This window comes from Anolis carolinensis, unplaced genomic scaffold (genome assembly GCF_035594765.1).
Source record: "Anolis carolinensis isolate JA03-04 unplaced genomic scaffold, rAnoCar3.1.pri scaffold_7, whole genome shotgun sequence".
Classification (NCBI taxonomy): domain Eukaryota; kingdom Metazoa; phylum Chordata; class Lepidosauria; order Squamata; family Dactyloidae; genus Anolis; species Anolis carolinensis.
The window spans coordinates 15892391-15918690 of record NW_026943818.1 but is presented as its reverse complement, the minus strand read 5'-3'; the positions used below and the strand labels follow the sequence as shown (position 1 = coordinate 15918690).

The following is a 26300-nucleotide window of genomic DNA, read 5'->3' as shown; positions in this document are numbered from 1 at the left end:
TAGATGGGGGCAAAATGTCAGGAGAGAATACTTCTAGAACATGGCCATACAGCCTGGAAAACATACAATAACCAACATGTTTGTCATGTTAATGACACAATTGCAGCTGATAGGAGGGTTTCCTCCTCTCTTTTTTTCCCTTTCAAAACAGATCTCATCGCTTACGGCGAGAGTCCAGGAGTCGGAGGCCCTGCTTGGCGAATTGCAGCAGGCCTTTTCCCAAGCCAAGAGAGACATCCAGGACCAAATGGTAAAGACGTGGACACTTTCCGTGGGAGGGACATCCCGCTGGCAGGGCCTACAGCCAAGCGCTCAATGTTCGTAGGCCTGGCTGGCAGGACCTATGAGCATCGAGCTCTCGGTGCTCAACTGTTGGCCCTGCATGCCGCACCTATGAGCCATCAAGTGTTGGATGCTCGTAGGCCCTGCCTGCCGGACCTACAGTCGAGCACTCAACTGTAGGCCCTGTGAGCCAGTCCTACAAGCCTTCGAGCGCTTGTTGGCTTGTGAGTGCAAAGCGCTCAACGCTCATAGGCTCAGCTCGCAGGGCCTGTGAGCATCGAGTGCTCGCCGCCCGACTGCAGGCCCTGCAAGCTGAGTCTACAGTCAAGTGCTCGCCTCTCTCTAACCCGTTCTCAAAACGTTCTCCTCTTAAAGTTCTCCTCTTAAAGTTCACACTCTTATCTCTGCTCTGAGATGCATTTTGAGGAAAAGCCCTCCAGGAAGCCGCCGTGGTGGTGTTCTCAACTCTGTTTGTTTGTTTCTTCCTGGAGGCCATCCTGACCCAGTCGCGGGAACACGTCTCGGAGGAGCTCTCCCGGCTGCAGAGGGACAACGAGAGCCTTCAAGGGAAGCACGGCCTCCACGCCTCTTTGCAGCAGGCCGAGAACTTCGTCCTCCCCGAATCGGGAGAGGTAGGACTCTTCGTGACACATTTCCAAGGTTGTACGGCTGGGTGGGTGGGTGGGTGGGCCCAAAAGAACCAGTGCGTGCAAGTGGGGTGTCTCTATGTAATCAGAGTTGGAAGAGACCCCCGGGGCTATCCAGTCTAACCCCATTCTGCCAGACAGAAAGACACAGTCAAAGCCCTCCCGACCAATGTGTTCCAAGTTTAGTCTAGATCCAATGTCAGCTGGGTTCAGTGGGTGCGGGTGAACTACAACTCCCGTACGCAAGTCCCATCATCCATGGTCCACCCCCCTCCAAACAGCGCCAGGATGTAGAGTCATGAGGACTCTTTGTGCCAAGTTTGGTCTTGATCAGTCATTGGTGGAGGTTGCAGTGGTCTCAGGAAGTGAGTGAAGGTAGTGCAAGTCCCATCATCCATGTTCCAAACTCTTTCCAACTGCACCAGGATGTAAAGTGGGTCATGGGGGTTAGGTGTGCCAAGTTTGGTCCTGATCATCATTATAGAGATAGATAAATGGGTGGATGGATGGATGCTCTAGATATAGATGTGAGCCTTTCCTTCCAGGAGCTCCGGGAACTCGTCCTCAAGTACCGCGAAGACATCCTCTGCGTGCGGACGGCGGCCGACCACCTGGAAGAGAAGCTGAAGGCGGAGATCCTGTTCTTGAAGGAGCAGATCCAGGCCGAGCAGTGCCTGAAGGAGAACATCGAGGAGACGCTCCAGCTGGAGATCGAGAACTGCAAGGAGGAGATCGGTGAGTGTTTCCCCTGAGCCCCACCGTTAGGGAGACGGAGCAAATGAGGGCGGCTTTGTTCAGCTTCCTAAGATTTTTCAAAGGAAAAATGAGTCACTGACCAGGAGGTCATAAGTTCGAGGCCCGCTTGGAGCTATGTTTGTTTGTCTTTGTCCTGTGTTAAAAAGGCATTGAATGTTTGCCTAATATGTGTAATGTGATCCGCCCTGAGTCCCCTTCGGGGTGAGAAAGAAGGGCAGAATATAAATGATGTAAATAAATAAATAATTTTCCAGGGCTGCGGTGGTTTCCAAATCCGTATGGAGGTGTTGTGTGGTTTCCAGGCTGTAAGGCCATGGTCTAGCAGCATTTCCTCCTGATGTTTTGCCTGCTTGGCATGTTCAGACAATCTGATGACCTTCTTAGAGAGTTACAGTCTTAGAGAGTTACATGTGGTCCGCCCTTGTTTTCATTGTTTCCTTGATTTGTATTGTAATGGATATTATTATTTATTGTATTGTTCACTGTGTTGTGATGTGTTGTTCTTTTATATGCTGTTATATTGTATTGTTCTGGGCATGGCCCCATGTAAGCCGCCCCGAGTCCCCGTTGGGGAGATGCTGGCGGGGTATAAATAAAGTATTATTATTATTATTATTATTATTATTATTATTATTATTATTATTATTATTACAGTCCGTACAGGAGTCTGCATTGTCTTTCCTTTCTCTTGCAGCCGCTGCATCTGGCCTGAAAGCCGAACTGGAGCGAATAAAAGCCGAGAAGGAGCTGGTGAGCCCTTGTTTGGCTTCCTGGGCGGGGAGGATGGGAGATACAGTGTACGGTTCTGATCCCGCGTGACTGTCTTCTTCCCCAGGTGGAGTCCGCGTTGAAGGAGAAAAGGCAGCAGCTGGAAGGCTTCCAGGAAAGGAAGAGCAGCCTGGAAGAGCAGCTGAGGAAGGAGGCGGCTGCCAAGGTACAAGGCTCTCTGGGGTATATTGTTTCCCGTCCCAGAGATGGGCATCATGCCAGACCGCTCTCAAGTCGTGTCCTGCCAAGGTCCGAACTTCCTCCCTATTTATTCCGTGTCGTCCAGCCCTTTTGCCACATCCGTCCACACGCTTCATAGTAAAGCTTTAAGTCAGGGACTCCAAGGCCTCCTCTCTTCTTCTCGTCTCAGGTTTACAAATATAATTCTTGCCTTTTTCCCTTGTTAAATACATTTCATTAAGTCCTTGTTCCATTCCTTAAAAACCTTTATATTCTTAATTATACGGAGCTTTTGAAATGAGAATAACATTTCGGGAAGCATATTCATTATTATAGTAGAAACAGGCTTAGATTTTTCCAATTCTCCAGACCTTTTTTAATTTCCTTCCGTTTCCGTTCAAAATTATTCTTCAGAAGTTGGGCGTTTTAAGCTGTAATCATTATCCCTAGATATCCCTTAATTTTATTTGCTACTATATTTGGAACCCCGATATCTCTTTTAATTCTTCCTGCTTTTTCTATTTTTAGTTAATATCATTGTCCGTGTCTGGTTGCCGGTTGATATTATTATTTATTGTTACAATATTGCTGTTTTTACCCTATTTTTATATTGTGAATTGTTTTTTATGTATTTTTATTTTTATGGTGTTTCGGGCCTTGCCCCCATGTGAGCCGCCCCAAGTCCCCTTGGGGAGATGGTGGCAGGATATAAAAATAAAATTGTTGTTATTGTTATTATTATCTTCTTTGAATGTATCCTAAAACCTGAAACTTTGCCAAATTCTTCTATTTTATGTATCTATTTTCTGATACTTTCTATCAGTACCTTATTTATTTATTTATTTATTTATTTAATACATTTATATCCTGCCCTTCTCACCCCGGCCTAGAAATTAAATTTACATACAATATTATATTATTAACCTAGCACAATACTGGCACTAAGTTACTAAGTTACAATATTTTTATATTGTACTATATAAATATATTGTAATATTATTAGTAATATTACATGCAAAATATAATATATAATTAATATCATTATATTGTATTATTAGTATTATATTGTATTGCAAAATAATATTAGTATTATAATATATAATATATAATTAATATTATATTGTATTAGTATTATATTGTATTACAAAATAATATTATTATATGCATATACAATATATTATAATATTATATATTATTGTAAATTATATTGCATATTTGTATATACAGTAGAGTCTCACTTATCCAACGTTCTGGATTATCCAACGCATTTTTGTAGTCAATGTTTTCAATACATCGTGATATTTTGGTGCTAAATTCGTAAATACAGTAATTACTACATAGCATTACTGCATATTGAACTAAATTTCCTGTCAAATTTGTTGTAAAACATGATGTTTTGGTGCTTAATTTGTAAAATCATAACCTAATTTGATGTTTCATAGGCTTTTCCTTAATGCCTCCTTATTATCCAACATATTCGCTTATCCAACATTCTGCCGGCCCATTTATGTTGGATAAGTGAGACTCTACTGTATTACATGTAATATATAAAATATATACAGTAGAGTCTCACTTATCCAAGACTCGCTCATACAAGGTTTTGGATTATCCAAGGCATTTTTTTAGTCAATGTTTTCAATATATCGTGATATTTTGGTGCTAAATTCGTAAATACAGTAGAGTCTCACTTATCCAAGGTTCTGGATTATCCAAGCCATTTTTGTAGTCAATGTTTTCAATATATCGTGATATTTTGGTGCTAAATTCGTAAATACAGTAATTAGTACATAGCATTACTGCGTATTGAACTACTTTTTCTGTAAAATTTGTATCACATGATGTTTTGGTGCTTAATTTGTAAAATTATAACCTAATTTGATGTTTCATAGGCTTTTCCTTAATCTTTCCTTATTATCCAACATATTCGCTTATCAAAGGTTCTACTGGCCTGTTTAGCTTGGATAAGTGAGACTCTACTGTACCTATTGATCTACTCACATTTGTATGTCCGTAGACGCCTCCTAGGTCATGTGGCCATTGGCATGACTGCGTAGAGCAACGTTACCTTCCCGCAGGAGCAGTACCTATTGATCTACTCACATTTGCATGTTTTTGAACTGCTAGGTTGGCAGAAGCTGAGGCTAGTAGCAGGAGCTCACCCTGCTCCCTGGATTCAAACTGCGGACCATTTGGTCAGCAAGTCCAGCAGCTCAGTGGATGAACCCGCTGCACTACCAGTGGTTCCTTGATTAGTTAGAGGTCCTCAGAACGGTCTCTGAACTCGGTGTCTCGCTTCAGGTGAACCTCGAGCAGCTGATGTTCGAGGAGAAGAACAAGGCGCAGCGGCTGCAGACGGAGCTGGACGTCAGCGAGCAAGTGCAGAGGGATTTTGTGAAGCTCTCGCAGACCCTGCAGGTGAGGCCTCCCCCAACAAGGCCCTGAAATTGCCATGATTCCCAGGCAACAGGTCCTGAATCTTTGCTCCCTCTTAACGCCAGTTATTGTTGGCCATAAAGGACAATAGTTTTCGCAACTGGCAGAAGCTTATTTATTATTGGTTTACTTGCAGTATGTATATTTTAAGCCACCCTGAGTCCCCTTATTGGGTGAGAAGGGCAGGGTAGAAATACTGTAATAAATATTCCGCCCTTCTTTCTCACCCCGAAGGGGACTCAGGGCGGAGCACAATGCACATAGACATGGCAAATATTCAGTGCTGTTAGACATACGACACATAGACAGACAACAGAGGCCATTGTTATACTGCATTTTATTGTCCATTTCAACTGTGAAATTACCTTTCCCCATTTCGGCACAGTAGTGATTTATTGCAGCTGGCTGCTAACCAGCTGCGCCACAGCCCAGCTGCCCTTTGCTGACGCTTTCTTTTCTGCTTTGCAGGTCCAGCTGGAGCGGATCCGTCAGGCGGACTCCCTGGAGCGGATCCGGGCCATCCTGAACGACACCAAACTGACAGACATCAACCAGCTGCCCGAGACATGACACCCTCCTCCTCCTCCTCCTCCTCCTGGGACGGCCGGGCGATGAGGCGGCGAGGCCACGTGTCGGGTTTCTTCTCCCCCCAGAAAAACTCATCTTTATAGCAGAACGTTTAATAACTATTATTATTATTTAACTCTTTAACCGAAAGCGCAGAAGACGGTGCGGAAGAGGGAGCCGCGTGGTTCCCGGCAGGAGGAGGAAGAAGAAGAGAAAGAAAGAAAGAAAGAAAGAACGGCGGGTTTGCTAAGAAGCGAGGACCGGGGCGCTTTCCGGGAGTCTGCCGTCCCCCCTTTTCCTTCACTCCAGGAAGCGGCGTCCTCTCCACGCTCCCGTCTTCCCTCTTTTTTTACCACGATCAAGGAAGCTGCTAGAAATCAACGTCTCCCAAATTTGGTTCCAGACAAAAGCGGTCGCCCGTCCTGGCGACTGAACGGTTGCCGGCAGGAAGGAGCGAGGCAGGAGGGGCCTCTAGTAGTAAGGCGTGTCGATATTTTATATTAAAATACGGATTAGTTTTCCAGAGATTTGGGGCTGGAAGGCTTTCGAAGCTCGATGCACTTTGTTCCGACTTGGTGTCTTTTTCGAGCCCGGTTTGGCAGTTGCGAGGAAGCGACGGAGCGGACAACAAAGAGAGGGAAGGGGACGTAATCCACGGATGTTAAGTTTCCCGGTCCCTGGAAGTCACAACGGAAGTCACTCTTGAGAAGGAAAAACGCCCCACGCGTCGAGCAGATGGTGCTCTAATGTCCTTACAGAACAATAACAAGAATCAAGCCTTCATTCAATTCTTTCTTCGTGATGGGACAGGTGTTCTGTGCCCCCCGCTCTGTGAATTTGTGTGGAAAGAACTGGCGGGATCGAAGCCGGCTCTTTTATTTTTTTAGGCTCTTGCTTGGAGAACAAAATTGGTCGAGCTAGACCCGGGTCAGGCTCAGTCCCATCGAAAACAGGGAGACTTACACTCATCTCTTGGCAATGTATTGGACAGTTACGAATCTGGGCTGAAAAGAGGGTTTGGTGCCCTTCTGCGTTACCTGGCAGACCTAGACATGCGTGAAGGCAACACTTGTACGGCCGTTGGATGAGGATCTTTCTGGGATGGGACTCCACTTGGGAAACTTATTCAGCTCGTCTCTGAAGAAGGTGCTTGGCAACGTATCGGACAGTTACGAATCTCGGCTGAAAAGAGGGTTTGGTGCCCTTCTGCGTTACCTGGTGGACCTAGACGTGCGTGTAGGCAACACTTGTGTCACAGCCATTGGACGGAGATCTTCCCGGGATGGGTCTCCACTTGGGAGACTTGGCTCGTCTCTGAAGAAGGTGCTTGGCAACGTATTGGACAGTTACGAATCTCAACTGAAAAGAGGGTTTAGTGCCCTTCTGTATTACCTGACGGACCTAGACGTGTGTGAAGGCAACACTTGTGTCACGACCATTGGACGGGGATCTTCCCGGGATGGGACCCCACTTGGGAGACTTAACTTGTCTCTGAAGGTGTTTGGCAACGTATCGGACAGTTACAGTTACAAATCTCGGCTGAGAGGAGGGTTTGGTGCCCATCTGTGTTACCTGGCAGACATAGATGTGTGTGAAGGCAACACTTGTGTCACTACCATTGGACGGGGATCTTCCCGGGATGGGTCTCCATAGAAGTGGATTGCGGAGGCTGCATTGAGGGTTTGGATTCAGAGCCGTGTCGTCTCACTCGGAATCTGGTTTAATCCGTCTGGCGGTGCTCCAGGTCTGACTCTTTGAGGGGAAGGTTAACGGAAGCAGGCTTGGTTTAGAAGCCGGGAACGAAGAAGAGAAGCGTCATGTTTATCCACCTTCATGGAGCGTGTTTTTGAGTCTTTTCTGCTGGCACAAACCCACGATCGTCTTATGTATTTGTAAGCTACTGCAAAGGAGTTGTCAATCTGGAGTTGAGCCTTGGTGCAAAGGGTTTCTAATGGGTTTAAGGAGTTAGTGTGAACACATTGGTCAGAAGGTATTTTTCTCGTCGGGAAGAAAGTGTTAACATCGCGGGGAATGCTTACGTTGCGTCTTTTTCTCGCGCTGCTTTGGGAAATGTCACACGGGACATCTCCTTGTCGTCTATTGGAAGTATTTGGGTTTTTTTGGCTCTATTTCCCATCTCTTCTGACAGAACACAGCTTTAATTCGACACGGTGGAAAACGAAGCCGCTTGCGCCGTTCGATCAGGACAGTTTATCATGAATTACGAATAAGCCGCTTCCGAGTGATGCTTTGCAACGCCTTCCGAGTGATGCTTCGCAAGGCCAGTGACGGAGCCTTTGATTTTTTGGGGAGCCTTAAACCGACTTCAGAGACACTTTCTGCGGAGAGAAGGAAATTGAACGGAGATTGACGACGTCTCGCTACAACCAGAAGCCCTAAAACCAGGCACCTATTTGAGGCCGGAAAGGGAAAATAATCCAGCCGTTTCCGCTCTTCCCGCCGGACAGGACTTTCAACCTTGGCTTCCGTTCTTCCGCGACGACCAACGCCTTGACCGTCCGCTCGTCCTGGTTCCGGGTGCAGAACGTACGGCAGGTTCGAGCTCTCTCGTTCTGTATCCTTGTACAGTCTTTTCATATGTGCGGCCTGCGTTCTTACAGCATGTGTGACTTAACCGTAACCCTTTTGATTTCCTTTGTTGCCTCCTCGCGCGAGAACAAAACCCTCCGCAGCCTGGTTTGGCCAAAGAGAAGGACGAGAGCGGGGTTTCTTTGCGGCGAAGCTAGTCTTCCGATTCCGGAGTCTTTTGGGATCGTGCCGAGTCCCGACCCGTCGAGCCACCGGTGTCCTGTGAAAAAGTGTGGGTGTCGAGTTCTCCCGTCTACCGAATTTACAGAAATCAATAAAATAAAAACGTAACCCTTTGTTAACTGTATTGAAGGCGTATTATCCCTTACAAAGTGTTCCAAATTAAAGAAGGAAATTTAACAAAAAGCCTCCTCTGGTTCTTCTCGAGCCGGGCGCGTTGCAAACTCAGAAGAGACGCTTCGTAGTCGAAAGGCCTTTTTATTAAACGTTGCAGACGCTAAAAACAATATAGACAACTCATTGTGGTATAAATTAGGAGAAAGGCAGCTCGGTTTCAGTCACATCCCGCAAAATGTTCACTAAAAGGCGACGTGATTTCGGATGTCGTTGATCTGTTTCACCATCTCCTGGATGTGTTCACCCCTAAAAAAAATAACACGTTTTAGACGCAGCAAGGAAAGAAGTAAAAATATTTATTTATTATTTATTATTATTTACAGCATTTCTATTCCGCCCTTCTTTCTCACCCCGAAGGGGACTCAGGGCGGATCACATTACACATATAGGCAAACATTCAATGCCTTTTTGACTTAGAACAAAGACAAACAAACATAGGCTCCGAGCGGGCCTCGAACTCATGACCTCCTGGTCAGAGTGATTCATTGCAGTTAATTGCACTGGCTTGCTCTCACGCCTGCGCCACAGCCCGGGCCTTTACTGTGAATCCGGTGCTCTGATGGACCTGCATGTGTCCGTGCACATCTTTCTGGCCATCTACATAGAAAGGTCTATATATTTTTATTTATTTATATATATTTTTTATTTAGTATTTATATTCCGCCGCCTTTCTCACCCTGAAGGGGACTCAGGGCGGTGTCGCAAATTAGTTAAATTAGCCTCCCCGCATAAAGCGGTACCTAGAATTCTCTACTCATAGATGCCACTGTTTTTGAGCTGCTTCGGTGGGCAGCAAGCTAGGCTATTAACGGTTGAAAGCTTAACCCCGATCCAGGCTTCAAACCAATTTATTGCTGCTGGCTACTAACCAGCTACGCCACAGCCCGGCCCTGAGATAGATAGATAGACAGATAGATAGATAGATAGATAGATAGATAGATAGATAGATAGATATATGAGAGAATGATTGTGTGTATGGGGGAGAGGGAGGGAGGGAAGGAAAGCCACGTTGTGATGGAGACATTGTGAGGTTGCCTCTTCCAAGCTGGAGAAGGGAGAAAGCAAAGAAAGAAAAAGTAGAAAATATGTAGAAAAGAAGTAGAAAAGTAAGAGAGAGATAGCAAGGGAATAAGTAAAAGAAAAGAGGGAGGAGTATGAGGGGAATAAGAAGGAAAGAAAGAGCCATGATGAACGCCTGCTCACTGCTGCCATATAGAGCCGGAGAAGGGAGAAAGTGAAGAAAGAAAAAGGAAGGGAGAGATAGCAAGGGAAGAAGGAGAAAAGAGGGAGAAGGAGTATGAGGAAAACAGGAAGGAAAGGAAGAGCCATGATGAACGCCTGCTCACTGCTGCCATATAGAGCCGGAGAAGGGAGAAAGTAGGCAGGCAGCAGTTCCAACAACACAGGCAATGCCAGCTAGATACAGTAGGTGTTCTTATGTAAGCAGGTCTATTTTCCCAGCCTATCGCGAATGTGCTGTCGAAGGGTTTCATGGCCAGAGAAGTATTGAGAGAGCCCACAACCTCTGAGGATGCCTGCCGTAGAGGTGGGCGAAACGTCAGGAGAGAATGCTTCCGGAACATGGCCGTACAGCCCGGAAGACTGGCAGCCAACCTATCGAGAATCCCCCAACTTACTCCTCCTTGAGGACGGCCTGGATGCACTTCCTCTGGGCGGCGCTGAGGGAGATGCTGGGCCGGCGGGGGCTGCTCCCCTTCTCCGTCTTCCTCTCCTGGTAATCCTTCTTCATTTTCACCTGCGGGAACAAAGGCTCAGAATCCCCAGGGGCCACAGTGGTAATGTTTCCCGTTGTGTATTCCCAAAGGCTTTCCTACCCAGAATCACCAGGGTGTGTGATTCCCAATGTGTTCTAGCAGCATTTGCTCCTTTTCGTTTTGCCTGCATCTGTGGCTGTGATGGCCGTGAAGCCAGTGGAGTTTATATCTATCCCTGTGGGATGATGGAAGGAACCATGGTCGGTTATGTCGGTGTTCGTAGAAATGAATGAATAGGGAAATACAGTAGAGTCTCGTTTATCCAACATAAACGGGCCGGCAGAATGTTGGATAAGCGAATATGTTGGATAATAAGGAGGCATTAAGGAAAAGCCTATTAAACATCAAATTAGGTTATGATTTTACAACTTAAGCACCAAAACATCATGTTATACAACAAATTTGACAGAAAAAGTAGTTCAATACGCAGTAATGCTATGTAGTAATTACTGTATTTACGAATTTAGCACCAAAATATCACGATATATTGAAAACATTGACTACAAAAATGGCTTGGATTATCCAGAGGCTTGGATAAGCGAGTGTTGGATAAGTGAGAGTCTACTGTAATGATTTGATCAGAGTTAAATTTGAGCTTGATGTAAATATTCAAAAACATTTAACCTACTGATGCCTCAATTAACGTAATTTTATTGGTATCTATTTTTATTTCTGAAATTGACCACCCTCGGCTTATACTGGAGTCAATGTTTTCCCAGGTTTTTTTGGTGGTAAAATTAGGTGCCGGCTTATACTTGAGTATATACGGTATATATATATCTGTAAATAAACATCTTCATAATGATATTCAATATTATAATAATACTAGCTGTGCCCGGCCACGCGTTGCTGTGGCGTTGTCTGGTGATGTCTGTATTTTATAGGCAGTGTGGAAGAGGCCTAAGTGAGGCCTAAATTTGCCTGTCCCCTGGGCTGAGTGGGTTGCTAGGAGACCAAGTGGGCAGAGCTTAGCCTTCTAACTGGCAGCAGTTGGATAAAAACAATTATTCCTCTCCCTCTAATTAGGACTTTATTTTTCTTTTCTTTTTGTTGTATCAACCTAGAGGCGTGGATGAGGGGTTGTGCTGTCAATTTTCGAGGTTGTGGGGTGTTTAGTTTTGTTGTTTTGGCAGTCGCCAGGATTCCATCACTCTTTTATATATATAGATTTATTTACTTCACTTTAACATGTTAAACTAGTGTAAAGGGTGCCGTTAGCAAGCCTGATTTGCATGTGTTGGGGGGATCTATCTGCATGGATCCCATGAAGACGGCGTAGTCACAACAAAGGAGCGAATGCTGCTAGAACACGTTGGCCGTATGTACAGCCCGGCAACGAACCACACAACACCCCTCTTGAAATGACAATGACATGTAAATGGGCCTGGAATGCCAAATGTGGTCTGGCTCAGTGACTGGTGGGGCTCGCCGTGGTCTGAGGAAGTCCCTGCGAGTCCCACGCGTGTCCCAGTCTAGCGTGTGCTGCGTGTGCCAAGCGCCTCCCTGACCTGTTTGATGCCGTTCCCCAAGTGCCGCAGCTGTTCCTGAATCGCCTGCAGCTCCTTCTTCATGTCCTTCTCGCTGTCCGACAGCACCGGGAGATGAGAGTGGACCCCGCGCAGGACCGTCTTCATCCTTCCCGGGGGACAAAGACAGCACTCCACACACACCAAGACACCCAGGAAGGCGGGGACCCAGGGGCCCATGCACTGCAACTCCCAGCAGCCCCGGCCAACGTGGCCTCATGAGGAGTGCTGGGAGTCGAGAGTCACAAACAACGTCTCTCCAGTCCATCACCCGTTGGAAAAATCAACCCAAAGATGCCTCCGGGCTTCATGTTCATCTGGACTTGTGGGTCCCCAGGTATTTTGCCCTACAACTCCCAGAAATCCCGGCCAGTTTATTTATTTACATACAGTATTTATATCCCGCTCTTTTTTTCTCACTCCAAAGGGGACTCAGGGCGGATCACAATATACATATACATGGCAAATATTCAATGCCATTAAACATATACATTTATTTACAGTATTTATATCCCGCCCTTTATTCTCACACCGAAGGGGACTCAGGGCGGATCGCATCTATCTATATATATAAAAGAGTGATGGCATCACGGCGACCCACAAAACAACAAAACTACAGGCCCCCCAACCTCGAAATTTGACAACACAACCCATCATCCACGCCTCTAGGTTGATACAACAAAAAGAAAAGAAAAAGTCCTAATTAGAGGGAGAGGAATAATTGCTTTTATCCAATTGCTGCCAGTTAGAAGGCTAAGCTCCTCCAACTTGGTCTCCTAGCAACCCAATAAAAAATAATAAAAAACACTAAAAAATAATTAAAAACACTAAAAAATTAATACAATAAAATACCATAATAACAAAAAATAACTAAAAATTATACAAGAAAATAATAAAATATAATAAATAAAAAGATAATTTACAATAAAATTAATAAAAAAATACAAATAACGTCAAATAAAAATTACACAACAATTTTTAACCAATACCACCACCACTTTGCCACAGCAACGCGTGGCCGGGCACAGCTAGTTACACATATAGGGCAAACATTCAATGCCTTAACATAAAACAAAGACAAGACAAACATAGGCTCCGAGCTGGCCTCGAACTCATGACCTCCTGGTCCGAGTGATTTGTTGCAGCTGGCTGCTCACCAGCCTGCGCCACAGCCCGGGCGCAGGCTGGTAGACAAACACAGAGGTAATTTTTAAAATTTATTTGTGTGTTTTTGTATTTGATATTATTGTATGTTGGTTTTATATCTGTAAGCCGCCCCGGGTCCCTCTGGGGAGATGGTGGCGGGGTACAAAAATAAAATTATTATTATTATTATTTAACATTTTCCAGCTTCCGGCATCATGAGGGTTATGCTCGATTCCGGCCACAAGGGGGAGCCACCGCTTCATCGTTCACTCGTGACACCGAGTCTTTGATGGAGTACTTCCTCATTCCTTTCCACACATTGCAGGCAGTTTTTATGGTGTCTTAAATTAGTTAAATTAGCCTCCCTGCATAAAGCGGGTACCTAAATTTCCTACTTGACAAATGCAAAGATGAACCGCGAGTTGGGCTATTAATGGTCAAGAGCTCACTCCGACCCAAGCTTCAATCTCATGACATTTATTGCAGCTGGCTACAGTTTACCAGTTTTACAGTTTTTGAATCATTACTATCAGGTATCGGATAATACCAAAGAGGTTCGAGATTGAACTCTTAAGGTTTGCACACTGAGGTGGCATCAAGGGCTGTGCGATAGTGATGAAAGTGTGCAAGGATGGGTGTTGTGTGATTCTACATACATAATAACGCATATCGGGGGTGGCATTTAATTCCATTGTACGACGAACAACGACAATAAAGTGATTCTATTCAACGGACTCCACTGGAGTTCTCACCTGTTCACAATGTCTTCCTGCTTCTCCTTGGCTTCCTCGTACTTGTCCGCCAGCCGCTCCGCCATCTCCCGAAGGCTCTTCCTTCAAGTGGAAATACATAAATACATATATACATATATACACACATATATATATATACACATACATACATACAGTAGAGTCTCAGTTATTCGACATAAACGGGCAGGCACAATGTTGGATAAGCGAAACTTGGAAAATCGAGCATTGGTGACATTATAAATATTAGTGGGGCTCGAGGGCACCTCTGTCTTGTTCCTTTATTGATTTCAAAAGGTTCAGTTTCTTGTCCATTAATAATTATTTTTGCCTGTTACTTACAAATTGCCTGTATTGCGCTCAAAAAATGATAACCTCTACCAATTCCCTTCATTAACAATTTGAAGAAATCCCAGTTGATGTTATCAAAGGCTTTTTCAGCATCTACTACAAAAAGTACATCAGATGCACCTGAAATTTATTATTATTATTATTAATTTATTTATTTAATACATTTATATTCCGCCCTTCTGACCCCAAAGGGGACTCAGAGCGGCTTACAAATTAAAATTTACAAACAATATTATATTATTAGCATAGCACAATACTGGCAATAAATTACCATATTGTACTATATCTATATATTGTAATATTATTAATAATATTATATATAATATATAATTAATATTATATTGTACTATTAGTATTATATTGTATTGCAAAATAATAATATTATATGCATATACAATATATTATATTACTGTAAATTATATCGTATATATGTATATATGCATGTGTGTATACACATATATATATATCTAAATAATTAACAAAGCATGCTACTGGTGGGAGGGGCCTTCAGCTGGTGCAAGGAGACTTTGCTGGCTTATTATTAATAATAATATTTATTATTACTGTATTTATTCCGTTGCAAGACGCCATCCAAGTCCAGCAGTACCAAGAGGGATTGTAAAACCATTGCGAAAGAAGGGCGACAAAGCTTGAAATATATATATATAGAGAGAGAGAGAGAGAGAATAAACTAGAAATGCTCCGAAATGGGTTGGCCTCACCTTTCTTCTCGACAGTAGCCCAGGTCTTCCAGCTGCTGCTTCTTCTGTTCACGGAGAAGTTTCACTCTGAGGAACAAGGTATTTAAAGACTGTTTATTATTCCCTCTGTTCTCTGTGCGAATTCAGAGAGACCGCTGTATATATCGTTGCCCTGTTTGACCTTTCGAACTGAAGTAAAGTTACTGTTACCCAGGGGTCCCCAAACTAAGGCCCGGGGGCCGAATGCGGCCCTCCGAGGTCATTTACCTGGCCCCCGCCCTCAGTTTTATAATATCATATATTGTATATACATATAATATTAATAATATTATAATGTAATAGAATATAACACTAATAATAATACCATATAATAATATTAATTATATATTCTATATTACATATAATATTACTAATAATATTATAGTATAGTGGTATAGTTCAATATAGTAATATATAATGCTAATATTGTGCTATGCTAATAATATAATATATTGTATGTCCATATAATTTGTAAGCCACTCTGAGTCCCCTTTGGGGTGAGAAAGGTATGATACAAATGTAGTAAATAAATGCAGTAAATAAATAAATGATAAATAAATAAATTTTAGACTTAGGCTCGCCCAAAGTCTGAAATGACTTGAAGGCACACAACAACAACAACAACAACAACAACAATCCTAATTAACTTGACTATCTCATTGGCTAGAAGCAGGACCACACTTCCCATTGAAATCCTGATAAATGTATGTTGGTTAAAATTGTTTTTATTTTTAAATTTGCACTACAAATAAGACATGTGCAGTGTGCATCGGAATTTGTTTGTATTTTTTTTTTTCAAATGATAATCCGGCCCCTCAACAGTCTGAAGGATTGTGGACCGGCCCTCGGCTTAAAAAGTTTGAGGACCCCTGCTGTTACCTGTTGCACAAGCCTGAGGGACATTTTATTATACTGCAGGGCATGCCTTGGCTCAGAAACCGTGGTAATGCTTCAAATCAGAAGGAAGAGACTCGGGACCCGCCGAGCCCCAACACTATCGATCCCTTGGAAGCCTCTACCTGCGCTGGATCTCCTCCCGGGCCAGGTCCTGCTTGAGGATGTATTCTTCCCGGAAGACTTGGGTGGCTCTGCTGAGGAGCTGGAGACCCTCCTCGGGGGGAGGCGAGGACTCCTTATCCGCGGCTCTGGAGGGACAAATAAAGAAACGCTCATCTCAGGAAGAGACACCCAGAAGCAAAACATCGCCTTGCTGTGCTGCTTCCATCATTCTGGCCATCGCAAACCACACAGGTCGGATTAAATCTTATGTTCAGAGTCGTTAGCTGCCCCTGATTGCTCTTCCTTTTAAATATCGTGGGGTTTTTCCACTTCAGGTAAGATATGTGCCGTGTGCAGCGGGGCCTGGGCTGTGGCGCAGCTGGTTTACTAGCCAGCTGCAATAAATCACGACTGAGTTTGAAGCCAGGCCGGGTCAGATTGAGCTCCCAACCATTAATAACAGCCTAGCTCGCTATTAATAATAGACAGCTGCTTATCCACTATTGCAACCTCATTGTTTTTAATTTGATGTTTTAATTCCGTGTTGTGTTTTTTCGCCTATTGTGTATATTTTATTATTGGTTTCTGTTGTTGTCCTTTGATGTGTCATATTTTATCATCGCTTGTATTTTTATTTTGCCGTAAGCCGCCCCGAGTCCCCTTCGGGTGAGATGGAGGCGGGATATAAATCTATATCTATATATATAAAAGAGTGATGGCATCACGGCGACCCACAAAACAAAAAAACTACAGGCCCCCCAACCTCGAAATTTGACAACACAACCCATCATCCACACCTCTAGGTTGATACAACAAAAAGAAAAGAAAAATAAAGTTCTAATTAGAAAGAGAGGAATAATTGCTTTTATCCAATTGCTGCCAGTTAGAAGGCTAAGCTCCTCACTTGGTCTCCTAGCAACCCAATAAAAAATAATAAAAAACACTAAAAAATAATTTAAAACACTAAAAAATTAATACAATAAAATACTATAATAACAGAAAATAACTAAAAATAATACAAGAAAATAATAAAATATAATAAATAAAAAGATCACTTACAATAAAATTAATTAAAAAATTACAAATAACGTCAAATAAAAATTACACAACAATTTTTAACCAATACCACCACCACTTTGCCACATCAACGCGTGGCCGGGCACAGCTAGTAAGCTTATTATTATTATTATTATTATTATTATTATTATTATTATTATTGACAAGTAGGAAATTTAGGTCCTGCTTTATGCGGGGAGGCTAATTTAGCTATTTTACAACACCATAAAACCTTCCAGTGTCAAAAGTGGACGATGAAGCGGCAGCTTTCCCTATGGCCAGAATTGAGCATACCTTCATGAAGCCAGAAGCTGGAACATGTTAAATGGCCTCTGTGTCTGCCTATGTGTCTAATGGCATTGAATGTTTGCCATGTACATGTGCCTTGTGATGTGCCCTGAAAGAGAAGACCTACTTCAACAGCAGCGGGTTGGCGGAGCCGCGACTCAGGATGCTCTGGACGTGCCTCTCGAAGGAGTCCTGGGATTCGGACAAGATGCGGAGCGGGGAGGCCGCGGCCTGGGCGTCGTCCTTGCTGCAGAGGAGCGGAGGGCACGGCGAGTGGACGGTCGAGCTGCAAAGGAAGCATCGAGCACCTAAGACTTCCCGCGTGACGAAACCCTCCCGCCAGGGACCAAGACATGTTAAGGTATTGTTTTGCATAGTTTTGAAATGTGTACTTAGTTTAAAGCTCACTGAGTGTGTGTGTCTGTAATGCAGAAAGTAGTCCAGTGGTGTAAGAGTTAACGGCATAGAGTAGAGATTTATGGCTAGAGGGAAACAGAGATTTCTAGTAGTAACAGGACATTTGTCACTGCTGTGAAATGTGGGAGGCGACAGCAGAAAGCTTCCCATACAGCAAACAATCGAGGTCGGATGCACAAATGCTTTGCTCCGGAAAGACTATGTAAATATTGTAAATTAGAGAAAGTAATCCAGTGATGTAAAGAGTTAACAGCATAGAGTAGTGATTTATTGCTAGAGGGAAACCGTGGGAGATTTCTGGTACGTAACAGGACATTTGTCACTGCTGTGAAATGTGGGAGGCGACAGCGGAAAGCTTTCCATACGGCAAACAATTGAGGTCGGATGCACGAATGCTTTGCTCCGGAAAGACTATGTAAATATTGTAAATTACTGCATTATTTCCGTATGATTGAGCAAATCGCCAGATCATCAGAGCAACAGGTAAATTGAGACGGAAGGTGAGTGAGCCTCAATTCAACCGTTCCTGGCAGTAAATGACAACACGACTTTTCCCCTCCACAAAGGCATCTCTCTCTCCAACACAGGTTTAGGACGGTTTGATACTTACAGAAGAGGCTTGGTGATGCATTCGTAGGTCTCTGTGATGCAGACCATGGTGGGGCCCAGGATGTCGGAGACGATGGCAAACCCCAGGATGGAGGAGGGCTCTCTGCGAGGAAAAGAAGAAAGGCTACACCAATGCCAGCGATGGTCAGTCCTGTTCGATTTTACATTATACGGAAAATGCTTTTAATGTAAGTCGCTTTGAGTCTCCTTGTGGAGAGAAAAAGCAGGGTATGAATAAAAATAATAATATAATACTAATAATAATCTCTCTATATAAAAATAGTCTTCCAATCTATGTCTTTCAAACAAAAAAACCTAGAAAAATACAAGTCCAAATTACAGAGGACGAGGAAGAGCCGTTCTCCCCCTAACTGCCAGTCAGAAGGGTATTCCCTGCTGCGTTCTCCTAAGTCTGCCCATGCCTGCTGTATGCCATTCTCTGTTTTCCATCTTTCCGCAGTGTGTTATCTTGTAAATCGCCTAGAGCATCGTGGATGGAGGGCGATTAATAAGTAATTAAATGATGATGATGTTATGGCTTCTGGCCCCGCAATCCTTGTCAAGGGATGGAAGCATGCCTTGCTTCCTCTCTCTCTCTCATTCTCTCTCACCTGCACGGCAGAGGCTTGGTGCAAAGGATGTGCTCCACAAAGCATTTCTCTTCCGCTCCGAGCTCCTGCAGACTATCTTTGTCTTCCTCGTCTGGGGAAAAAACCAGTAAAACCCAATCAGACGGACGGCACACAACGGCATTGCACCCAGAAAGGAAAGGGGTCTTGGAGAAACGAGACTCCCGGCCTCACCTGAGCCAAGGAATTTGTGCAGCTTGTGGATCCAGGGAAGGCCAACGCTGTGCACCCCGGCGTCGTGCGTGCAGTGATACCGAGAGGGACACTTCGGGTCTGGGGAACAAGGTTGGAGCAAAGGAGCCAAGTTCGGCTCGTCAGTTAAGGATGGGCACAAAGGCGGAAAATCCATTCCGTTTTCAGGAAGATTGCAAGAGATTCGTAATTCAGAATCTTGGGAACTTTGGTCTTGAAACCCAAGTTCATGCAAAACGGCCAAGGCATCAGGAAGCAACTTGGCCACCGGTGTGGAATATTTTGAATTTCAGACATCCAGATAAGGGATGCTCAAATTTCATTAGTAAGATAAAGTAAGGTTTTCTTTCCAAATACGGTAACAGCAGCCAGAAACTGGAAAATAAAGTGCATGTGTATATGTATGTGTGTGTGTGTGTGTGTATCTATATATATAAAAGAGTGATGGCATCACGGCGACCCACAAAACAACAAAACTACAGGCCCCCCAACCTCGAAATTTGACGACACAACCCATCATCCACGCCTCTAGGTTGATACAACAAAAAGAAAAGAAAAAGAAAGTCCTAATTAGAGAGAGAGGAATAATTGCTTTTATCCAATTGCTGCCAGTTAGAAGGCTAAGCTCCTCCAACTTGGTCTCCTAGCAACCCAATAAAAAATAATAAAAAACACTAAAAAACTAATACAATAAAACACTATAATAACAGAAAATAACTAAAACTAATACAAGAAAATAATAAAATATAATAAATAAAAAGATAACTTACAATAAAATTAATTAAAAAATACAAATAACGTCAAATAAAAATTACACAACAATTTTTAACCAATACCACCACCACCTTGCCACAGCAATGCGTGGCCGGGCACAGCTTGTGTGTGTGTGTGTGTGTGTGTGTGTGTGTGTGTGTGTGTGTGTGTATATATATATATATATATGGGTAATGGCGTTTCGGCCTAGGACAAAACAACAAAACTACACATCCCAGAAACACTAAACTTGGCAGCACAACCCCTCATCCATGCCTCTACGTTCATACAACAAAAAGCTCCAGCTACTCCAGAAAACGGCCAGGCTTTGAGACTGCAAGGCTATTCACTGCTATTCCACCTGGCCAACAAGGGATTCCCATAAGCCACAGCAACGCGTGGCCGGGCAAAGCTAATAAAGAGTCTTACTGTAAAATAAATAAGGAATGCCAACTTCAACGTCATAGCGGCGTGAAGGGCCCCGTGGCCGGACTCCTACCTCGGTGCAGCTTGATGGGGCAAGAGAAGTCCGACTCCAGCGGCTGGTCGCCCTCCCGCGAGGCCAGCCTCAGCGCCAGCTCCAGCTCCACGCATTCAAACACATACAGGGAGAGGATCTGGTCCGGACGCGAGTCCCACGATTTGATCGACTGAGGGGAGAGCGAGAACGGAGCCCGTCATCAGCACTCTGTCCGGGCGTTCACAATGCTCTATTTATTATTTATTTGCAGCATTTATATCCTGCCCTTCTTTCTCAGGGCAGATCACATGACACATATCAGACAAACATTCAATGCCTTTTAACATAGAACAAAGACAGACAAACATAGGTTCCGAGCAGGCCTCGAACCCGTGACCTCCTGGTCAGAGTGATTCATTGCAGTGATTCATTGCAGCTGCTCTCCAGCCTGCGCCACAGCCCGAGCCCACCTCCTTCCCACCGAATGCCAGGGAAGCCGTTCCCGGCAGATGTAATGGACGGGATATAAAAATAAAAACAGACCCCTGGTCTATTCAACTCTCAGAATCTTTCTGAAATCTCACTCTGGCTTCCCAACCCTTTGCATCAGGAGCCAATGGTCCAATGTTCAGGTCTTGCCAAAACCTTGATACAAACGTACGGCCTGCTCGTCGTCCTCTTCTCCCTCCAGCACCACGCAGTGGTACAGCATGCCCGACTCCGTGGCAATCACCAGGATGTTGGGGGCGCACGGGAGGCACAGCACGGCACACGCGTCGTAGCCGTAGTTGTCCTCGGCCGCAGGGTGCATGGGCAGCGGGCCCAGCAGCCGGCCCAGCGTCCCCGCACTGGAATGACAAGAGCTCTCTTTCATGGAGGCACCTCAGAGTCATTGAAAAGCACAGTCAAAGCCTCCTCAACAGATATGGCCATCCCACCTCAATAATAATAATAATAATAACAACAACAACAACAATACTGAAGTTGGAAGAGACCCGCAGGACAATTCAGTCCAACCGCCTTCTGCCAATCAAATCACCCATGAGAGACGGGCATACAACCTTAATAATAATAATAATAATAATAATAATAATGTAGTTGGAAGAGACCCGTAAGTCAATTCAGTCCAACCCCTTCTGCAATTATGCAGGAAAAACACAATCAAAGCACCCATGACAGACGGGCATACAAGCTTAATAGTAATAATAATAATAACAACAACAATACTGTAGTTAGAAGAAACACCTAGGTCAATAGTCCAACCCCCTTCTGCCATTTTGCAGGAAAAGCACAATCAAAGCATCCACGACAGATGGGCATACAACCATAATAATAATAATAATAATAATAATAATAATAATAATAATAATAGTAATAATCAGTCACATTGATGAACAACAGCAGGAAAAACTCAGCCGCTCTCAGGACCTCAAGATTGAACTGCAAAGACTCTGGCAGAAACCAGTGCAGGTGGTCCCGGTGGTGATGGGCACACTGGATGCCGTGCCAAAAGATCTCAGCCGGCATTTGGAAACGATAGACATTGACAAAATTACGATCTGCCAACTGCAAAAGGCCACCCGACTGGGATCTATGCGCATCATCCGAAAATACATCACACAGTCCTAGACACTTGGGAAGTGTTCGACTTGTGATTTTGTGATACGAAATCCAGCATGTCTATCTTGTTTGCTGTGTCATAATAAAATAATAATAATAATAATATACATCACACAGTCCTAGACACTTGGGAAGTGTTTGACTTGTGATTTTGTGAAACGAAATCCAGCATATCTATCTTGTTTGCTGTGTTAGACAATAATAATAATAATAATAATAATAATAATAATAATAATACATCACACAGTCCTAGACGCTTGGGAAGTGTTCGACTTGTGATTTTGTGAAACTAAATCCAGCATATCTCTCTTGTTTGCTGTGTCATAATAAAATAATAATAATAATAATAATAATAATAATAATAATAATAATATACATCACACAGTCCTAGACACTTGGGAAGTGTTCGACTTGTGATTTTGTGATATGAAATCCAGCATGTCTATCTTGTTTGCTGTGTCATAATAATAATAATAATAATAATAATAATAATAATAATAATAATAATACATCACACAGTCCTAGACACTTGGGAAGTGTTCGACTTGTGATTTTGTGAAACGAAATCCAGCATGTCTATCTTGTTTGCTGTGTCATAATAAAATAATAATAATAATAATAATAATAATAATAATAATAATAATAATAATAATAATAATAATAATATAGTTGGAAGAGACCCCTAGGTCAATTCAGTCCAACCCCCTTCTGCCATTATGCAGGAAAAGCACAATCAAAGCACCCACGACAGATGGGCATACAACCTTAATACAGTAGAGTCTCACTTATCCAACACTCGCTTATCCAACGTTCTGGATTATCCAACACATTTTTGTAGTCAATGTTTTCAATACATCATGATATTTTGGTGCTAAATTCATAAATACAGTAATTACTACATAGCATTACTGCGTATTAAACTACTTTTTCTGCCAAATTTGTTGTATAACATGATGTTTTGGTGCTTCATTTGTAAAATTATAACCTAATTTGATGATTAATAGGCTTTTCCTTAATGCCTTCTTATTATCCAACATATTCGCTTATCCAACATTCTGCTGGCCCGTTTATGTTGGATAAGTGAGACTCTACTGTAATAATAGTAATAGTAATAATAATAATATATGTTTCACCAAATATTTCCCAGTGGAAGGAAGGAAGGAAGGAAGGAAGGAAGGAAGGAAGGAAGGAAGGAAGGAAGGGGGGAGAGGAAGAGCACCAGCAAGGGCAACCACGTTCTCTTTACCTGTGGAGAAGATTGACGTAGGTCAGGAAGGTCTCCCCGTTTTCGTACAAGATGTACAAGGGGTAGGCCAGGGCCTCCTCCTTCTCCCGCTGGCCCGCGATGGCCCGGGGAACCACGGCCAAGGGGCCAAAGTCCATGGCCACGGCCGTCTCGCCCATCAGCGCCGTATACGCTCTCCTGAGAGAAGGGGGAAGGCAAACGTGGTCAGGAGGGAAGGCCCGTGCATTGGTCAAGTCGGTGGGGCCTTACTCACCCTTTACTAAGCCTCAAGGTCTCCTCGTCGGCATCCGAGAGAGCAATGACTTTCACAGGAGTTTGAGGGGAACTCAGGCTGTAAATCCTAACAGGAAAAAACAGATGACAAAGATGACAAAAAGTGCAACGATGACACGGTGAAATATACTATTTTGGCTCATCCTGCTTCACACTAGAACAATGATGGGCAACCTTTTGCGCTTGGTGTGTCAAAATTCACCAAAAAAAACCTAGCATGACTTGGGTGGTGTGTCACTTTGAGAAAAAAAACACCATAATTTCGCAATATGTATAGTTTAAATAACAAAAATATATAATTGTAATATATAACTGTATTGAATAAATCAAAAACTATTTACTACCCTTATTTCCATGTACAACAATCTATGGTACCTCTTGCAATTTCCACGCTGATTTCTCTCTATTGTAATTTCAATGTAGTCATGAATAATGAATAATATAATAATAATATAATTGTAATAATATAATAATATACTACAATAATAATAGAATATTTTGTGTGTGTGTGTGTATATGTATGTATGTATGTATATGTGTATATATATATATATATACACACACACACACACACACACACGCACACTAGCTGTGCCCGGCCACGCATTGATGTGGCAAAGTGGTGGTGGTATTGGTTAAAAATTGTTGTGGAATTTTTATTTGACGTTATTTGTATTTTTTAATTAATTGTATTGTAAGTTATCTTTTTATTTATTATATTTTATTATTTTCTTGTATTATTTTTAGTTATTTTCTGTTATTATAGTATTTTATTGTATTAATTTTTTCGTGTTTTTAATTTTTTTTTAGTGTTTTTAATGATTTTTTATTGGGAGACCAAGGAGACCAAATTGGAGGAGTTTAGCCTTCTAACTGGCAGCAATTGGATAAAAGCAATTATTCCTCTCTCTCTAATTAGGAATTTATTTTTCTTTTCTTTTTGTTATATCAACCTGGAGGCGTGGATGATGGGTTGTGTCGTCAAATTTTGAGGTTGGGGGCCCTGTAGTTTTGTTGTTTTGTGGGTCGCCGTGATGCCATCACTCTTTTATATATATATAGATATATATGTAATGTGCATAGTTCCCATGGAGTAAACAACAAAACCACTGGACCAAATCACACCAAATTTGGCCACAAAAGACAGAGTCATCCAATCAATCTGCATGTGGCAGCGTGGCAGCAAAAATGGCTAGGCGTGTCAGTGCTGACACGCGTGTCATAGGTTGGCCATCACTGCACTAGAAGCTTTGTAAGTTGGACGTTTGTCACTCAGCGGCGGCCGACAGCGGATGAGGAACTATATGTATATACAATATATTATATTATAAAGCTGAGGGCGGGGCCAGGTCAATGACCTCGGAGGGCGGCATCCGGCCCCCGGGCCTTAGTTTGGGGACCCCTGCACTGGACTCTTTTCCTATTCCATACGTCCCTGCCCCCTTAGCTCTGCCTGAAAACAAACAAGCCCATGGCGGACGGTTACCGAATGGTGTTGTCGGAAGTGAGGAGCACAATGTGGGGCTCCAGGGTCTCACTGGGGTACCAGGCCGCGTGCTTGAGGGTCAAAGAGGCCACGCTGGTGAAGGACCGCTCGGCAATGGGGGTGGTGCTGGAAGGAGAGAGGCGGCAAGGGTCAAGGGGCGCCGGGAGCCCAGGGGCAGCGGGCGGGCCGGGGGCCTCCTCCTACCCGCAGTTGACGGTGGGCTTCCCCCCCTCGAACTCGGAGCTCTTCCCCCAGCGCTTGGGCAGCTCCATCACCATCACGCCTCTGGGGCCGAGGAGGGCCACGTGCTGCTGCCTGGGGCTCAGGGCCATCTGGTGCACCTCGAAGAGAGGAGGGTTGAGGCACAGCAAGGCCTGCAAAGGAACACACACACACACGCGCACTGCCACTTCTTTCTCCCAACATTATCCACAGGGATATAAACCCCACTCGTTTCCCAACAGGCCTCCCAACCTCTGAGGGTGCCTGCCATAGATGTGGGCGGAACGTCAGGAGAGAATGCTTCTGGGACATAGCCATACAGCCCGGAAAACATACAACAACCCTATTATTATTATTATTATTATTATTATTATTATTATTATTATGAGTTCTTTCTCCCAACCTGGAAATATTCCATGGGGATATAAACCCCACTAGTTTTCCAACAGACCTCCCAACCTCTGAGGGTGCCTGCCATGGATGTGGGCGGAACGTCAGGAGAGAATGCTGCTTCTGGGAGATGGCCAGACCAGTTATTATGATGATGATGATGAGTTCTTTCTTTCTCATAATATTCTCTTTCTCCTAACCCCACCAGACCTCCCAACCCCAGGGGGCGCCTGCCATGGGCGTGGGCGGAACGTCAGGAGAGAATGCTGCTTCTGGGAGATGGCCAGACCAGTTATGATGATGATGATGATGATGAGTTCTTTCTTTCTCATAATATTCTCTTTCTCCTAACCCCACCAGACCTCCCAACCCCAGAGGGCGCCTGCCATGGGCGTGGGCGGAAGGTCAGGAGAGCCTGCTGCCCCTGGGGCCTCCGAGCGCGGCCTGCCGGCGGGTACCTGGGCGCGGCCTTGTGTGCCGGGCTCGCCTTGGGCGGAGGCGCGGAGGGCGAGGACGCAGAGGGCGGCGCCGTCGGGGTCCCAGAGGAGGAGCTCTGCGCCGAGGCCGAGGAGCAGGGCGCGGGGCAGGGCCGGGGAGGCGCCCGGGGGGCCCCGGGGAGAGGCCCGCTCCCGCATCCGGCCCAGCGCCGCCTCCCAGCCCTCGCCCGGGAACAGCCCCGCCGCCCCCGCCGCCCCCGCCATCGCCGCCATCTTGCCCGGCGCCTTCCCGGAAGCGGAAACCCAGCCCCGCCCGCCGCCCCGCCTTCCGTCCCTTCCGCGCCGCAGAGCTAGGAA

General features: G+C 44.3%; 2 protein-coding genes across 2 annotated transcripts in view; one reads left to right on the top strand and one right to left on the bottom strand.

Annotated features, from left to right (window-relative positions):
• Positions 1-8588, top strand: part of rabep1 (rabaptin, RAB GTPase binding effector protein 1) — a 34122-nt gene extending 25534 nt beyond the window's left edge. Inside the window, exons 12-18 of the mRNA XM_003228271.4 lie at positions 152-250; positions 774-914; positions 1475-1664; positions 2380-2435; positions 2521-2619; positions 4932-5048; positions 5535-8588. Coding sequence (XP_003228319.2) covers positions 152-250; positions 774-914; positions 1475-1664; positions 2380-2435; positions 2521-2619; positions 4932-5048; positions 5535-5636 — 804 coding nt within the window. The 3' untranslated portion in view covers positions 5637-8588. The remainder of the gene's footprint in view (positions 1-151; positions 251-773; positions 915-1474; positions 1665-2379; positions 2436-2520; positions 2620-4931; positions 5049-5534) is intronic.
• A 56-nt stretch (positions 8589-8644) lies between these two features.
• nup88 (nucleoporin 88) lies at positions 8645-26248 on the bottom strand. Its single transcript, XM_062959732.1, has 17 exons — positions 25965-26248; positions 25099-25268; positions 24895-25020; positions 23389-23475; positions 23136-23312; positions 20931-21117; positions 20309-20459; positions 19039-19137; positions 18847-18937; positions 18237-18338; positions 17337-17495; positions 15886-16011; positions 14849-14914; positions 13779-13859; positions 11863-11989; positions 10217-10335; positions 8645-8825 (listed from the first exon to the last, which is right to left on the bottom strand). Exons 1-17 carry the CDS (start codon positions 26214-26216, stop codon positions 8762-8764), a joined length of 2184 nt encoding a protein of 727 aa, XP_062815802.1. The 5' UTR covers positions 26217-26248; the 3' UTR covers positions 8645-8761.
• Positions 26249-26300: the final 52 nt, after the last annotated feature.

What these genes read in the sequence shown, in the direction of transcription:
- nup88 (XM_062959732.1), bottom strand. Translation starts at nt 26,216, where the DNA reads ATGGCGGCGATGGCGGGGGCGGCGGGGGCGGCGGGGCTGTTCCCGGGC. An exon ending in ACTTCCGACAACACCATTCG is followed by an intron (nt 23,476 to 24,894) that starts GTAACCGTCCGC and finishes TTTTCCTGTTAG; the next exon opens with GATTTACAGCCTGAGTTCCC. An exon ending in CAGGCCGTCCTCAAGGAGGA is followed by an intron (nt 8,826 to 10,216) that starts GTAAGTTGGGGG and finishes TATTTTTTTTAG; the next exon opens with GGGTGAACACATCCAGGAGA.